Source organism: Pseudophryne corroboree, chromosome 5, assembly GCF_028390025.1.
Source record: "Pseudophryne corroboree isolate aPseCor3 chromosome 5, aPseCor3.hap2, whole genome shotgun sequence".
NCBI classification, from domain to species: domain Eukaryota; kingdom Metazoa; phylum Chordata; class Amphibia; order Anura; family Myobatrachidae; genus Pseudophryne; species Pseudophryne corroboree.
In genome coordinates this window covers 512,838,109-512,856,202 of record NC_086448.1, presented here as the reverse complement: position 1 = coordinate 512,856,202, position 18,094 = coordinate 512,838,109, and the positions used below count along the sequence as shown (strand labels likewise).

General features: G+C 46.6%; 1 protein-coding gene across 3 annotated transcripts in view; it reads left to right on the top strand.

Moving 5' to 3' along the window:
* Window positions 1–18,094, top strand: part of ECI2 (enoyl-CoA delta isomerase 2) — a 97,051-nt gene that overhangs the window by 28,855 nt on the left and 50,102 nt on the right. For 2 of the 3 annotated variants that reach the window (XM_063923076.1, XM_063923078.1), the window contains exon 2: window positions 5,876–6,041. In XM_063923076.1, coding sequence (XP_063779146.1) covers window positions 5,876–6,041 — 166 coding nt within the window. The remainder of the gene's footprint in view (window positions 1–5,875; window positions 6,042–18,094) is intronic. The other variant, XM_063923077.1, reaches the window with a different exon arrangement.

Below are 18,094 nucleotides of genomic sequence, written 5' to 3'. Positions count from 1 at the left end.
TGGTCTCCACAGCTATAGCTGGTAAATCTGATCTTTTGCCTTATATTCCCTCACAGCCTAAGAAAGCACGACATTATCAAATGCAGTCCTTTCGGTCGCAGAAAAACAAAGTACGAGGAGCGTCCTTTCTTACCAGAGGTAAGGGCGCAGGGCACAGCTAGTTCCCAGGAACAGAAGTCCTCCCCGGCCTCTACTAAATCCACCGCATGACTCTGGGGCTCCGCTAAGGCAGTCCGCCCCAGTGGGAGCACGTCTTCGACTCTTCAGCCACATCTGAGTTCACTCACAGGTGGATCCCTGGGCAATAGAAATTGTTTCTCAGGGTTACAAGCTGGAATTAGAAGAGGTGCCTCCTCGACGGTTTTCCTTATCGGCCCTACCGGTTTTCCCCCAGAAAGGGAGATAATATTAAATACAATTCACACATTGTATCTCCAACAGGTGGTGCTCAAGGTTCCCCTCCTTCAACAAGGAAGGGGATATTACTCAACCTTGGCTGTAGTCCCGAAACCGGACGGTTTGGTCAGACCTATTTTAAATTAAAATCTCTGAACCTATACTTGAAAAGGTTCAAATTCAAGGTGGAATCACTAAGAGCGATCATCGCCAGCCTGGAAGGGGGGTGATTTTTATGGTGTATCTAGACATAAAGGCTGCATACCTTCATGTTCCCATTCATCCACCCCATCAGGCGTACCTGAGAATTACGGTACAGTATTGTCATTACCAATTTCAGGGTAATTGGCGGAAATGATGGTGCTCCTACGCAAGCAAGGAGTCACAATTATCCCATACTTGGACGATCTCCTAATAAGGGCGAGATCAAAAGAGCAGTTGTTGAACAGCGTGTCACTTTCGCTGAAGGTGTCACAGCAACTCGGCTGGATTCTCAATATCCCGTAGTCACAGTTTGTTCCTATGACTCGTCTGCCCTTCTTGGGTATGATTCTGAATACGGACCAGAAATGGGTTTATCTTCCGACAGAGAAGGCCCAGGAACTAATGACTCTGGTAAAAAACCTGTTAAAGCCAAAACAGGTGTCAGTGCATCACTGCACTCGGGTCCTGGGAAAGATGGTGGCATCTTACGGGGCCATTCCATTCGGCAGGTTCCATGCGAGGACTTTCCAATGGGATCTACGGAACAAGTGGTCCGGATCACATATACAGATGCATCAGTTAATCACCCTGTCCCCTAGGGCCAGGGTGTCTTTCCTATGGTGGCTGCAGAGTGCTCACCTTCTGCAGGGTCGCAGGCTCGCCATCCAGGACTGGATTCTGGTAGCCACGGACGCGAGCCTCCGAGGTGGGGGAGCAGTCACACAGGGAAGAAACTTCCAAGGTCTTTGGGTCAAGTCAAAAAACTTGTATTCAAATCAACATCCTGGAGCTGAGGGCCATATACAACGCCCTTCGGCAAGCGGAAACATTGCTTCGCGACCTACCGGTTCTGATCCAGTCAGACAACATCACCGCAGTGGCTCATGTAAACCGCCAAGGCGGCACAGAGCAGAGTGGAAATGGCAGAAGCCACCAGGATTCTCCGCTGGGCGGAAAATCATGTAAGCGCATTTTCAGCAGTTCATTCCGGGAGTGGACAACTGAGAAGCAGACTTCCTCAGCAAACACGACCTGCATCCAAGAGAGGACTTCTTTAGGAAGCCTTCGCATAGATTGCAAGTCAGTGGGAACTGCCACAGATAGACATGATGGCATCCCGCCTCAACAAGAAGCTACAGAGGTATTGCACCAGGTCAAGAGACCCTCAGGCAGTAGCTGTAGATGTCCTAGTGACACCGTGGGTGTTCCAGTCGGTCTATGTATTTCCCTACTCTTCCTCTCATACGCAAGGTGTTGAGAATGGTAGGAGGGAGAGGAATGAGAACAATCCTCATTGTTCCAGAATGGCAACGAAGGACCTGGTATCTGGATCTGCAGGAAATGCTCACAGAAGATCAGTGGCTTCTTCCTCTAAGACAGGACCGGTTGCAACAGGGGCCATGTCTATTCCAAGACTTACCGCGGCTGCGTTGGACGGCATGGCGGTTGAACGCCGGATCCTAGCGGATAAGGGAATTCCGGATGAGGTCATTCCTACGCTAATAAAGGCTAGGAAGGACATGACATCTAAACATTATCACCGTATATGGCGAAAATATGTTTCTTGGTCTGAGGCCAGGAATGCTCCTACGGAAGAATTCCATCTGGGCCGTTTCCTTCACTTCCTGCAAACTGGAGTGAATTTCGGCCTAAAATTAGGATCTATTAATGTTCAGAATTCGGCCTGATCAATTTTCTTTCAAAAGGAATTGGCCTCTCTCCCTGAAGTACAAACTTTTGTGAAGGGAGTACTGCATATTCAGCCTCCTTTTGTACCTCCGGTGACGCCTTGGGACCTTAACGTGGTGTTAAGTTTCATTAAGTCACACTGGTTTGAACCACTTAAAACGGTGGAGTTGAAAAATCTCACTTGGAAGGTGGTCATGTTATTAGCCTTGGCTTCGGCTAGGCGAGTGTCGGAATTAGCGGCTTTATCACATAAAAGCCCCTATCTGGTTTTCCATATGGATAGAGCGGAATTGCGGACCCGTCCTCAATTCCTGCCAAAAGTGGTTTCATCCTTTTCATATGAACTATTGTGGTGCCTGTGGCTACGGATGAATTGGAGGATCCCGAGTCCCTTGATGTGGTCAGGGCTTTGAAAATTTACGTGGCCAGATCAGCTACAGTCAGAAAAACAGACGCACTGTTTGTCATGTATGCAACCAACAAGATTGGTGCCCCTGCTTCAAAGTAGACTATTGCTCGCTGGATCTGTAACACGATTCAGCAGGCGCATTCTACGGCGGGATTGCCGTTACCTAAATCGGTCAAGGCCCATTCCACTAGGAAGGTGGGCTCTTCTTGGGCGGCTGCCAGAGGGGTCTCGGCGCTACAGCTGTGCCGAGCTACTACTTGGTCGGGTTCAAACTCCTTTGCAAAGTTCTATAAGTTTGATACCCTGGCTGAGGAGGACCTCCTGTTTGCTCAATCGGTGCTGCAGAGTCATCCGCACTCTCCCGCCCGTTTGGGAGCTTTGGTATAATCCCCATGGTCCTTACGGAGTCCCCAGCATCCTCTAGGACGTAAGAGAAAATAAGATTTTAAACCTACCGGTAAATCTTTTTCTCGTAGTCCGTAGAGGATGCTGGGCACCCGTCCCAAGTGCGGACTACTTCTGCAAGACTTGTATATAGTTATTGCTTAAATAAGGGTTATGCTATAGTCTCATCGGTCTTGGACTGATGCTATGTCGTTTTCATACTGTTAACTGGATAGTATATCACAAGTTATACGGTGTGATTGGTGTGGCTGGTATGAATCTTGCCCTTGGATTAACAAAAATCCTTTCCTCGTACTGTCCGTCTCCTCTGGGCACAGTTTCTCTAACTGAGGTCTGGAGGAGGGGCATAGATGGAGGAGCCAGTGCACACCAGATCTAAAGTCTTTCTTAAAGTGCCCATGTCTCCTGCGGAGCCCGTCTATCCCCATGGTCCTTACGGAGTCCCCAGCATCCTCTACGGACTACGAGAAAAAGATTTACCGGTAGGTTTAAAATCTTATTTTTTTTGTGTGTGTTGTTTTTGTATATGTACGTTTGAATATACCAAGTAAAAGGAATATTTTTCTGTGTTTTATATTGTGGAAAGATAAGAGCGCCTGATTATAATTGGGAGTATTTAAGTGCAGTGGAATATGTTCTATTTGTTTGTTCCTCTAGTAGAAGTTGGCTAACTTCTTCCACTAGCTGCTAAAATATCCATAGATATTTATTAATTCAGAATTTAGACCAGCGCCAAGGTTTTTTTGTTAGTGATTCTTTCACCAGCCTTTATTATTTACATTGTAAGGACAGGTTTCCCCTCCCCACTGTACGTTTGAGTCACAGCAGTGATCCACTTTGCGATTGTTAGTTTGGACACAAACTTTTGTAACCTCCTTAGAGTACCAGGAGATAATCTGACTTTCTAATATCTAGAATCTTTGAAGCCCCACTTTCACTGGAATGGGCTCCCTTGCTCTGTTAGACTCTCCCCAAACTTGCAAAGTTTCAAACAGGCACTGAAAATCCACCTGTTCATCAAAGCGCACCTATCCACCGCATAACCTAGTCTCAAGGCCACTCTCCCAACCTGTTGCCTCAAACCTTGGCCTTCTCTGCCTTGCTTATTTCCTGCCATTAAGCCACTTGCTCGCGTCTGCTGTTACCTGTCTGTCTTCTCTCCCCTCCCCCCTAGATTGTAAGCTCCTTGGAGCAGGGCCCTCTTCCCTCCTTTTCTCACAGCCCTCTTCTATCGCACTTCAATTACAGCTCTCCCGGGCAGCAACTGTCTATACCCGCATCTCCTATTACTCTTAATCGTTCAGCTCTTCCAATGGCTGCCCAGCCCTAGTAGTACGCCAATTGCTTCTTTGCTTCCTTACATCTCAGCTGTATTGTGTATTGAGAATTGTGGTGCTAATTGTTACCGGTGTTCTGTTTGTCTTTCAGTTACTATAATGTTCTGTGTACCCTGTATTGTTCTGTTTGCTATATGTACGGCACTGATAACCACCTGTGTCACCTTTATAAATAATATGTAGTAATAATAACAGATATTCAAGGCCCTCATCTCATGTAAGATATGTGGAGATCCCTCTTACTCAACTGGCCGAATTCCTATTTCCCCATTCCCCTGTATTTGTGTATATACAGTACACTTGAAGTTAGATACCCCTGCTTGGTACTAGCACCCTACCCATCTGCCTTTAGCTGACGTAATTGCGGTCTACATATTATGGTAAGTACTTGATAAATAGACATAATGGGCCTGATTCTGAGTTGGGAGTAAATTTTGGAATGATTGCTAGACTCCTCTGGAAGAAAAAGATTGATGGCAGTAATCTTAATGTTTAAGGAAATCCATTTTAGTTCATTATCCAAAACGTCTTGTAAAAACAGGAGCAAGTGAGCTTAATTGAAAAGTAGCTGGAAGCTCTTTTTGTCTTGTACCAAGAGACATAAGTCTTCCAGATTGTTCTCTGAAAAATGGTTTGTTTGGCCTGAGCATGTCCCTCCATGGTTCTCTGATTATGGCTTGAACTGACTCACCGTTAAAGCCAATCCCTTGTGGTACCAAGAGTTTGGGCCAGACTAGTGCAACTAACAACACCTAGAGCCTTTCCATTTTTATCACCTTAATGTGCAGAAGCATCAGCATTAGAAGATACATGTAAAATAGATTAGAGATGATGATGAGTGGGTACTAGGCAGCAGTCTTGGGGCGCAGGTTGCTTGGATTTATTCTATAGACGTGTGAAGTCGAACACCCTTCTAAGTGAAGTACCCTACTGTAAAAGGATTTGGTGTGTTTTGTGGACATTCTTTATCTAGATGGCATAATGTTGACTGCTGTCTGTTGACATTTTGTACCGGTCAACATGTTCAAAATGTCACCACACAATTTTTAGGCTAACCCTAAAACTTCTACTGTTGACAATTTGATGCCAACGTTTTAATCATGTAAACATCATGACGGGCAATTTTGTTGTTGACCTTTTAACTGTTGACATCGTGATTGTTGACCTAATGACCTGTAAAACAGTTTGTCTATTCTGGCTAACAGGTCAGTGAAGTGAGGTGATGCTACCTGTATTATTATTTTTTATTATTATTATATTTACAAGTGAAATAAAATAACAGTAGTTTACTATAAAACATGAAACCTTAACTGTGCTCTTCTAGGTGTATAGTACTGTATACATAGTACTGTATGATAGCCTAAAGTGATGCAGTACACAAGTTCTAAAACTAATATTTTCTCTCAACTTTGTCACAATATTGGTGTAATAACAGCAGAGCCCGTAGCTGGAGTCGCGTTACCTCCCTTGGCATACACACAACTGGAGGATATATGCAGGCAAATCGGAAAGACTTTGAGAAAGCACAAAATGAATTAAAATTGCTGAAAAAGGATCCTGGCAATGATGTAAAACTGAAGTTGTATGCTCTGTTTAAGCAGGTAATAACATGCTAATTTATATTCTATAAAGCTGAACAACGCTATGGTCTTGTACACAGGAACACTTTCTCTGCTCACATGATATTTTAGTTGAGTGCTGGTTGCCCAAGGGTTTAGTGTGGTTTACCAACATCTCCAGCTGCAAGCAGCTCAGATCTAAAGTAAGCATGATCCAAGAAAATATCCGTGTATGTACGTGAATGTGTTCTCCAGACATCTGTACATGGACAGCATTTATGTACTTGTTTTTTTTCCGCCCCGCATGTCAGGCCCTACCCCACCGCACAAGTACAAAAGCATCGCACAGTGGCGATGCTTTTGTACTGGAAGAGTAGCTCCCTACCAGCACAGCTCCTGCGCGCTGGCAGGGAGCTATTTGTCGCTGTGAACGTGGCAGCGGCTGAGTGTGATGTCACGCAGCCACCGCGGCCCGCCCCACACTGTCCAGGCACGCCTGCGTTGCCTGTACCGCGCCCCTAAACCGGCGGCCAAATGCCGCCAGCCTGCCCCCTCCTGCCCAGCGAACGCCTCTGGCCTCTGCCTGTCAATCAAGTCAATATAAGGTCAGGATTTCAACATTTCATTATTGAGAAAGTGACCACCTGGCTACTTCTTAATGCCACCTTGGCAGGAAACCTTTTCTGGGGAGAATACTTATGTTACCTTGATTGGCATGGCTCAAAAGTAATTTCATTGTGTTTTGTATTGCAAGAACAATAAGAAAAGCATTATTATTTTCAAAATGTCTTTAAAAAAAAAGGAAGCGCCCTATTACCTTTATTTTCTAATTTTTTTTTATTGTACCTTAACATTAAAAAAAAAAAAAAAAAAGCCAATAACGAGTTGACTAATTATGCCATGTTACACGTATTTATTAGGCAAATATGAACTGAGCTAACATTCAGTAGTGTCCATCAAATGTTAGCCAATTATAATCTATTTTTTTCTAAGAGTATGTAGATGTATTGGTTTGTTTTTAACAATGAACAGATAGAAATGCAGTAGGCATTGTCGATAAACTGGCAATAAGTCTCATTCAGTGATAATGTTATGATTTTTATAAATGAATCAAAGGGCAGAATTCAGGTGTTTTTTTTTTTTGGAGCAACAGTAAGTAATGGGCGCCCAACTGAGCTATTTAATTGTTTTTGGGTGCCCGTTATTTGTCACATTATTGCAGCCAAATCACTGGGATTAACTGTGTAAAGCGGTTAAACCCCTGTAAAGTACTGGGATAACAATTGAATAGCTCTGGCAGGTACCCAGTACTTAGCGAATTCTCCTGTAACCTGCAGAGTGTGCATTTACAAGGTCCCTGAACTCCTCAGTTACTTGTCTAAGATTCATATTAAGTAGTTAGTAGTTTATTCTAATTTTCTCCTACGTCCTAGAGGATGCTGGGGTTCCAAAAGGACCATGGGGTATAGACGGGATCCGCAGGAGACATGGGCACACTATAAGACTTTGAATGGGTGTGAACTGGCTCCTCCCTCTATGCCCCTCCTCCAGACTTCAGTTAGACTTTGTGCCCAGAGGTGACTGGACACACACTAGGGGAGCTCTACAGAGTTTCTCTAAAAGACTTTGTTAGGTTTTTTATTTTTAGGCAGACCTGCTGGCTACAGGCTCCCTGCATCGTGGGACTGAGGGGAGAGAAGTCAGACCTACTTCTTCTTAGTTCAAGGGCTCTGCTTCTTAGGCTACTAGACACCAATAGCTCCAGAGGGTTCGATCACTTGGTTCGCCTAGCTGCTTGTTCCCGGAGCCGCGCCGTCAACCCCCTCACAGAAGCCAGAAGAAAGAAGCCGGGTGAGTATTGGAAGAAAAGAAGACTTCAGTAACGGAGGTAACTGCAGCGGTAGCGCTGCGCTCCATGCTCCCACACACCAACGGCACTTGCAAGGTGCAGGGCGCTGAGGGGGGAGCGCCCTGGGCAGCATTTTACTGAGGTTCTTTGTTTTACACAGGCATTCTCGGGGCCCGGACACCCGGTACGATACCCCCGCCTAACAGCAGCGGTAGCGCTGCACGCCATTGATCCCGCACACTCAGCGGTCACTTGGGTGCAGGGCGCTGGGGGGGGCGCCCTGGACAGCAATATATATGTGTTTTGGGAAGGTATATAGTGCCTAGACACTGTATACGGTCCCCTGCCTGTATGTTACACTTTATTATAATGAGGCTGAAGCGCGCCAAATAGGGGGCGGGGCTTAGCCTTCACAGCAGTGTTCAGCGCCATTTTTCTCTCTGTCCCCGCCAAAAAGGTGATGCAGTACAAACGAGGGGGGGCACAGTGTCTTTAGTGGTATATTGAGATATATATAACGCTATTTGTTTAGAAATGGCCATAAAATCATTGTTGTGCATATTTCTGTGTGAGTTCCCTGTCCGTTATACCCACTATAGTCCACATGTGTCTACATGAGGGAGTGATCGGTCACAAACCGATATGGGGTCACTGTTGACATCGCCGACGCCTGTTGGTACTTGATAGAGTAAACAGGTCGGTAGTGGTATGCTTGTCATAAGTACACACTGTATGGGAAACACAGTAGTAGGTGGGTGGCCCTGTCGGCACCAACTATGATTACTGGGTGTAAAAATATATGAGAAACCTATACCTGTGTGTGTGTGTGTGTGTGTGTGTGTGTGTGTGTGTGTGTGTGTGTGTGTGTGTGTGTATACATAATATAAATATATATATATATTATGGTACGTTGCAGTGGGCTGTAGCTCGAGCACAGACGTGATAGTATTTTGTGGGGGCGTCCTAGTGAAATTAGGTATGTGTTTCCCTCAGATCTCTCGGGGTCACAGAAATGTTATTTTGGCCAGTCACTACTCCCTGTCTCCGACATGAATACTATGTTCTATGTCGGCCATAATGTTTCCTGATTAGATCCGCAACATTGGGGCATACACATTCAGAACACATTAATGTCACTAGGGACCCTGATGTTCCGGACAGATTATATATATATATATATATATATATATGTGTGTGTGTATTTAAATGTGTACAGTTATATTACAATTTATTATGAATGCTGAAGTAAAGTTATTCTTTCTCATGTGCTGGTTGCTCTGTTAATGAAGCTCTAGGTCAGCCGTGACAAGATGGTCTCGAATCCTCACAAGGAGTCCGAGTGTGTATTCCTTTCCTGCTGTGGATAGAATAAAGTGAATGTCTACCCCTGGTCTACACGGGGCCCTGTCAACAAGGATCGTATACAGGAAGCTAAGTTATAATTTTAATTATATGCTTTGATGATATTGGCATTACATGCGCATGGGGGGGTACTTGTATTCAAAGATGGTCGGTTACCTTGTTATCCGATATAATGAATTCCTTGGGTCTTATCTAGAACATTGCAGCCGTGCACTACAAGAGGTATGTACTGACTCCGAGAAATACGGGAGCATCTTCCCTATGAAGGGATAATCTGGTTTGGGGATGGCTTGGTTAAGTGGATCTCGGCAGATACCACTGGTATGTCTACCGTCCTGAGCTATGTTCCCTCAACGGTTGCTGACGCATTTTTTTGTGGGATGCAGTCATTTTGACTGGTTGGATACCATTTTGTTTCCCCTTCTTTGCAGGTAGAGGAAGGTGAAAAGGTAAGAGGTCTGCGGCCTTTTCAAGTTCGCAGAGCAAGATATCGTCCTCTGTTCCTACCACGTCCACCGCAGATCGTTGGGTCTATCTTGCTGGAGCCCTCACTGGTGGGAACTCGTCTGATACTCCTCAGTCAGTCCTGGAATGGACTTGACACAGTGGGTAAGAATACAGTCCATAGGGGAACATACTCGAGTTTCCAGATGATTCCCCTCGCTGATTTTTAAAATAGATCTTACGATTCTCCTATGGATGGGGAGGTAGTAGGAGACGCCATACAAGGTTTGGTTCAGGATCAGGACATTGTAAAAAAAAAAAAAAAAGGGGGAATAAGCTGGCTTTTTCGTACTTCTGAGACCAGACAGCTCGGTCAGAACAATCCCAAGAAGATTTCTTCTTAAAAAGTTAGAACTACAAGTTGGAATCTCTCTCAGGGCAGGGATTTCCGACCTGTAAAAGAAGAAAGCGGTTTTAAGTGCGGTGTCAGCCGCGTTAAATTTACCTATTTCTCTGACGTCCTAGTGGATGCTGGGAACTCCGTAAGGACCATGGGGAATAGCGGCTCCGCAGGAGACGGGGCACATCTAAAGAAAGCTTTAGGATCACCTGGTGTGCACTGGCTCCTCCCCCTATGACCCTCCTCCAAGCCTCAGTTAGATTTTCTGTGCCCGACGAGAAGGGTGCACACTAGGGGCTCTCCTGAGCTCTTTGTGAAAGTTTTAGTTTAGGTTTATTATTTTCAGTGAGACCTGCTGGCAACAGGCTCACTGCATCGAGGGACTAAGGGGAGAAGAAGCGAACTCACCTGCGTGCAGAGTGGATTGGGCTTCTTAGGCTACTGGACATTAGCTCCAGAGGGACGATCACAGGTTCAGCCTGGATGGGTCACCGGAGCCGCGCCGCCGGCCCCCTTACAGAGCCAGAAGAGCGAAGAGGTCCGGAAAAATCGGCGGCAGAAGACTTTCCTGTCTTCAGATAAAGGTAGGCGCACAGCACCGCAGCTGTGCGCCATTGCTCTCAGCACACTTCACACTCCGGTCACTGAGGGTGCAGGGCGCTGGGGGGGCAGCGCCCTGAGACGCAATAAATCGATAGAAAACCTTTTATGGCTAAAATAAATGCATCACATATAACTCCTGGGCTATATGGATGCATTTAACCCCTGCCAAAACATACAAGAAAACGGATGATAAGGACGCCGAGAAAGGGGCGGAGCCTATCTCCTCAGCACACTGGCGCCATTTTCCCTCACAGCTCAGTTGGAGGGAAGCTCCCTGGCTCTCCCCTGCAGTCACTACACTACAGAAAGGGGTTAAAAAAGAGAGGGGGGCACAAATTAGGCGCAGTATAAACAATACAGCAGCTATAAAGGGAAAAACACTTATATAAGGTTATCCCTATATATATATATATATATATATATATAGCGCTCTGGTGTGTGCTGGCAAACTCTCCCTCTGTCTCCCCAAAGGGCTAGTGGGGTCCTGTCCTCTATCAGAGCATTCCCTGTGTGTGTGCTGTGTGTCGGTACGTTTGTGTCGACATGTATGAGGAGAAAAATGATGAGGAGACGGAGTAGAGTGTCTGTAATAGTGTTGTCACCCCCTGGGGGGTCGACACCTGAGTGGATGTACTGTTGAAATTGCGTGACAGTGTCAGCTTTGTATAAAAGACAGTGGTTGACATGAGACAGCCGGCTACTCAGCTTGTGCATGTCCAGACGTCTCATACAGGGGCTCTAAAGCGCCCGTTACCTCAGATACAGACGCCGACACGGATACTGACTCCTGTGTCGACGGTGAAGAGACAACCGTGATTTCCAATAGGGCCACACATTGCATGATTGAGGCAATGGAAAAAGTTTACACTCTTCTGATAATATAAATACCACCAAAAAAAAAGGGGTATTATGTTTGGTGAGGAAAAACTTCCTGTAGTTTTCCTGAATCTGAGAAATAAAATGAGGTGTGTGATGATGCGTGGGTTTCCCCCCGATAACAATTGATAATTTCTAAAAAGTTATTGGCAGTATACCTTTTCCCGCCAGAGGTTAGGGTGCGTTGGGAAACACCCCCTAGGGGGGATAAGGCGCTCACACGCTTGTAAGAACAAGGGCTCTACCCTCTCTGGAGATGGCCGCCCTTAGGGATCCTGCTAATAGAAAGCAGGAGGGTATCCTAAAATGTATTTACACACATACTGGTGTTATACTGCGACCTGCAATCGCCTCAGCCTGGATGTGCAGTGCTGGGTTGGCGTGGTCGGATTCCCTGACTGGAAATTTGATATCCTAGATAAGGACAGTATAGAGCAATTAAAAGATGCATTTCTATATATGCATGATGCACAGCGGAATATTTACCGACTGGCATCAAGTATAAGTGCGTTGTCCAATTATACCAGTAAAGTGGTCAGGTGATGCGGATTCCAAACGGCATTTGGAAGTATTGCCTTAAAAAAAAAGGGGATGTACCCCAGGTCGCCTCTCAAAATAAGACGCCGTATTATCAGGCGCAGTCCTGGTTGGCAAGCGGACAAAAGGGTTCCTCTTTTCTGCTCGTGACAGAGGGAGAGGAAAATGGCTGCAGAGATCAGCCAGTTCCCAGGAACAGAAACCCTTTTCCGCCTCTGCCAAGCTCTCAGTATGACGCTAGGGCTTTACAAGTTCAGGCACGGTGGGGGCCCGTTCTCAATGAATTTCAGTGCGCAGTGGGCTCACTCGCAAGTAGACCCCTGGATCCTTCAGGTAATATTTCAGGGGTACAAATTGGAATTCGAGACGTATTCCCCTCGCCGTTTCCAAAAGTCTGTTTTACCGACGTCTCCCGCTGACAGGGAGGCAGTTTTGGAAGCCATTCACAAGCTGTATTCCCAGCAGGTGATAATTAAGGTACCCCTCCTGCAACAGGGAACGGGGTATTATTCCACACTATTGTGGTACCGAAGCCAGACGGCTCGGTGAGACCGATTTTAAAATCTAAAATCTAAAATCTTTGAACACTTACATACAGAGGTTCAAATTCAAAATTGAGTCACTCAGAGCAGTGATTGCAAACCTGGAAGAAGGGGACTGCATGATGTCTCGGGACATCAAGGATGCTTACCTTCATGTCAAAATTTACCCTTCTCACCAAGGGTATCTCAGGTTATGGTACAGAACTGTCACTATCAGTTCAGACGCTGCCGTAGGGATGGTCCACGGCACCCCGGGTCTTTACTGAAGTAATGACCGTAATGATGATATTCCTTCGAAGGAAGGGAATTTTAGTTATCCTTTACTTGGACGATTCCCTGATAAGGGTGAGATCCAGGGAACAGTTGGAGATCGGTGTAGCACTACCTCAGGTAGTGTTGCGGCAGCACGATTGGATTCTCAATATTCCAAAATCGCAGCTGGTTCCGACGACTTGTCTTCTGTTCCTAGGGATGATCCTGGACACAGTCCAGAAAGAAGGTGTTTCTCCCGGAGGAGAAAGCCAGGGAGTTATCCGAGCTAGTCAGGAACCTCCTAAAACCGAACCAAGTCTCAGTACATCAATGCACAAGGGTTCTGGGAAAAAATGGTGGCTTCCTACGAAGCAATCCCATTCGGCAGATTCCACGCAAGACTTTCCAGTGGAACCTACTGGACAAATGGTCCGGGTCGCATCTTCAGATGCTTCAGCGGATAACCCTGTCACCAGGGACAAGGGTATCCCTCCTGTGGTGGTTGCAGAGTGCTCATCTTCTAGAGGGCCGCAGATTCGGCATGCGGGACTGGGTCCTGGTGGCCACGGATGCCAGCCTGCGAGGCTGGGGAGCAGTCACACAGGGAAGGAATATCCAGGGCTTATGGTCAAGCCTGGAGACATCACTTCACATAAATGTCCTGAAGCTAAGGGCCATTTACAATGCTCTAAGCTTAGCAAGACCTCTGCTTCAAGGTCAGCCGGTGTTGATCCAGTCGGACAACATTACGGCAGTCACCCACGTAAACAGACAGGGTGCCACAAGAAGCAGGAGGGCAATGGCAGAAGCTCCAAGGATTCTTCGCGGGGCGAAAAACCATGTGATAGCACTGTCAGCAGTTTTCATTCCGGGAGTGGACAACTGGGAAGCAGTTTTCCTCAGCACGACCTCCACCCGGGAGAGTAAGGACTTCACCCAGAAGTCTTCCACATGATTATAAACCGTTGGGAAAAACTCGACAGGTATTGCGCCACGTCAAGGGACCCTCAGGCAATAGCTGTAGATGCTCTGGTAACACCGTGGGTGTACCAATCAGTGTATGGGTTCCCTTCTCTGCCTCTCATACCCAAGGTACTGAGATTGATAAGATGGAGAGGAGTAAGCACTATATTAGTGGCTCCGGATTGGCCAAGAAGGAATTGGTAACCGGAACTTCAAGAGATGCTCACGGAGGATCCGTAGCCTCTACCTCTAAGAAGGGACCTGCTCCAGCAAGGACCTTGTCTGTTCCAAGACTTACCGCGGCTGCGTTGACGGCATGGCGTTTGAACGCCGGATCCTGAAGGAAAAAGGCATTCCGGATGAAGTCATCCCTATCCTGATCAAAGCCAGGAAGGATGTAACCGCAAAACATTATCACCGCATTTGGCGAAAATATGTTGCGTGGTGCGAGGCCAGTAAGGCTCGACGGAGGAAATTCAACTGGGTCGATTCCTACATTTCCTGCAAACAGGAGTATCTATGGGCCTGAAATTGGGGTCCATTAAGGTTCAAATTTCGGCTCTGTCAATTTTCTTCCAAAAAAGAACTAGCTTCAGTCCCTGAAGTTCAGACATTTGTTAAAGGGGTACTGCATATACAGCCTCCTTTTGTGCCTTTAGTGGCACTTTTGGGATCTCCAGGTGGTTTTTGGGTTCCAAAAGTCACATTGGTTTGACACACTTAAATCTGTGGAGTTAAAATATCTCACAGAAAGTTGGCTCTGGCCTGGGCCAGGCGCGTGTCAGAATTGGTGGCTTTATCCTGTAAAAGCCCTTATCTGATTTTCCATTCGGACAGGGCGGAATTGAGGACTCGTCCTCCGTTTCTCCCTAAGGTGGTTTCAGCGTTCACCTGAACCAAACCTATTGTGGTGCCTGCGTCTACTAGGGACTTGGAGGACTCCAAGTTGCTAGACGTTGTCAGGACCCGGAAAATATATGTTTCCAGGACGGCTGGAGTCAGGAAATCTGACTCGCTGTTTATCCTCTATGCACCCAACTAGCTGGGTGCTCCTGCTTCTAAGCAGACTATTGCTCGTTGGATTTGTAGTACAATTCAGCTTGCACATTCTGTGGCAGGCCTGCCACAGCCAAAAATCTGTAAATGCCCACTCCACAAGGAAGGTGGGCTCATCTTGGGCAGCTGCCCGAGGGGTCTCGGCTTTACAACTTTGCCGAGCAGTTACTTGGTCAGGAGCAAATACGTTTGTAAAATTCTACAAATTTGATACCCTGGCTGAGGAGGACCGGGAGTTCTCTCATTGGGGGCTGCAGAGTCATCCGCACTCTCCCGCCCGTTTGGGAGCTTTGGTATAATCCCCATGGTCCTTACGGAGTTCCCAGCATCCACTAGGACGTCAGAGAAAATAAGAATTTACTTACCGATAATTCTATTTCTCGTAGTCCGTAGTGGATGCTGGGCGCCCATCCCAAGTGCGGATTGTCTGCAATACTGGTACATAATTATTGTTACCAAAAAATTCGGGTTATTGTTGTAGTGAGCCATCTTTTCGAGAGGCTTCTCTATTATCATGCTGTTAACTGGGTTCAGATCACAAGTTGTACAGTGTGATTGGTGTGGCTGGTATGAGTCTTACCCGGGATTCAAAATCCTTCCTTATTGTGTACGCTCGTCCGGGCACAGTATCCTAACTGAGGCTTGGAGGAGGGTCATAGGGGGAGGAGCCAGTGCACACCAGGTGATCCTAAAGCTTTCTTTAGATGTGCCCTGTCTCCTGCGGAGCCGCTATTCCCCATGGTCCTTACGGAGTTCCCAGCATCCACTACGGACTACGAGAAATAGAATTATCGGTAAGTAAATTCTTATTTTTTGCTATTCAGGATTGTCATTGCCAGTTCACCAGACTGATGGGGGTATGATGGTTTCCTTCTCTAGTAAGAGCCATTATTTTTCTGTACGGGGACGCTCTCCTGACTACGGCAAGGTCAAGAAACAAATGGTAAAATTCGTTGTTTCTCTCTGACGGTTCTTCGTCACAAAGAATCGCTGTTGATCCCAACGACGCTGAGGTCGGAGTTGGGAATAAGTTTGGATACTGATCGGTTAAGAGTTGTTTTTTCCTGTGGAAAGAGATCTGATGATCCAGAGTCGGATCAGGTTTGCAACAGTGTAAACCCGTCGATACCTTTCGTTGATGCGGAAGATGAATACGGCCTACAAGGCCATTCGGTGAGCAGGTCAAATGCCAGAGTGGTTTTGCGGCAACAGTTGAACATATGGGGGTAAATTTACTAAGATGGGAGTTCTATTTAAGATGGGATGTTGCCCATAGCAACCAATCAGATTCCAGGTATTATCTTCTAGAAGGTGCTAGATAAATGAGAAGTAGAATCTGATTGGTTGCTATGGGCAACATCCCATCTTAAATAGAACTCCCGTCTTAGTAAATTTACCCCATGGTCCAGGTCTTACCTGCACATGCACCGGTGAATATTCCTATTTTACAGGACCAGGATATCTCTCCTGTGGTGGCTTCACAGTTCTCACCTCCTACAGGGACGATGGTTCGGGATCCAGGATTAGATCCTGGTGTCCATGGATACAAGTCTCCAAGGCTGGAGAGCAGTTTTTCCAAGGGAAGAATTCCCAAAGGGAAAGGTCAAGCCGAAAAGCTTGCCTGCAATAAGCATTCTTGGATTAAGAACTATTTGCAACGAACATCTTCTTCGTGTTCTGCCCGTCTTAATTCTGTCGGACGACTAAACAGCAGTGGTGTAAGTAAGCCACTAGGGCGGAATGAGGAGCAGAGCGGAAATGGTGTTAGCCACAAAAGTTTCCGATAAGCGGAAAGGCAGGTAAACGCTCTATTAGAGGTCGTCGTTCCGGGTGAAGACAACGGAGAAATAGACTTCCTCAGCACGATCTTCATCCAGGAGAGTGGGGTCTTCATCAAGAAGTTCACAGAAATGACAAGTCTTTGGGGAATTCCTCGATTAAATGTGAGGGCGTTTTCGCCTCAACAGGATACTTCGGGGATGTTGGTCCAGATCAAGGGACACTCAAGCTATAGCAGTGGACCCCCTCGTGGCACCTTGGGGGCTTTTCAGTCGATCTATGTGTTCTCTCCACTTTCACTCTTTCCGAGGGTGATAACCATAAGAAAAACAAAGATTCAGGCGATCCTCATTGTTCCGGTCTAGCCAAGGAGGGTTTGGTATCCAGATCTTCAAGACTTACTCATAGCAGATCCCTGGCCTCTTCCTCTAAGAGTGGTCCTGTTACAGCAAGAACAGGGCGTGTACCAAGATTTACCGGGGCTGCGTTTGATGGCTTGGCAGTTAGACGCCATATCCTGGCCCGAAAGGGTATTGCCGGTAAAGTCATTTCCACATTGCTTCAGGCTAGTAAAGGAGTAACGGCGAAGATTTACCACCGTATTTGGAGGAAGTATGTGTCTTGGTGTGAATCCAAGAAGGCTCCTACGGAAGAATTTCGGCTGGGTCGTTTTGTCCATTTTTTTGCATGCAGGTGTGGATGCAGGCCTAAGGCTAGGCTCCATTAAAGTGCAGGTTTCGGCCTTATCAATTTAAAAACAAAAAAGAAGAAGAGTGGGCCACCTCTCCAAAAGTTCGGACTTTCGTGAAAGGAGTGCTGCACTTCCAACCTTCCATTTGTACCTCGGTGGCACCATGGGACCTTAATGTGGTGTTGCAAATTCTTATGTCACACTGGTTGGAACCTTTTACGTAAGGTAAAAAAATTCTCTCTTGAAAAGTGGTCATGCTATTGGCATTGGCGTCCGCAAGGCGGGTGTCTGAATTGGCGGCTTTGCCTCACAAGAGCCCTCTTTGATCTTCCTTGTGGATAGAGAGGAATTGAGAAATTGGCAACAGTTTCTGCCTAAAGTGCTTACTGCGTTTTCACAGGAACCAACCTATTGTGGTGCCTGGGACTGCTTAAGCCTTGGCTGATTCGACGTCTCTTGTGGTAGTCAGAGCTTGAATTTTTGAGTCGCCAGGACAGCTCAGATTGGGGAAACAGAGGCTCTGTTTATCCTGTATGCTCCCAACAAAATTGGGGCTCCTGCTTCTGAGCAGACGATTGCACGCTGGATCTGTGATATGATTCGGCAGGCTCATTATACGGCTGGATTGCCGTTACCGAAGTCGGTGAAGGCCCATTCTACCAGGAAGGTGGGCTCTTCTTGGGCGGATGCCCGTGGAGTCTCAGCGGTTCAACTTTGCAGAGCGGCTACTGGGTCCGGTTC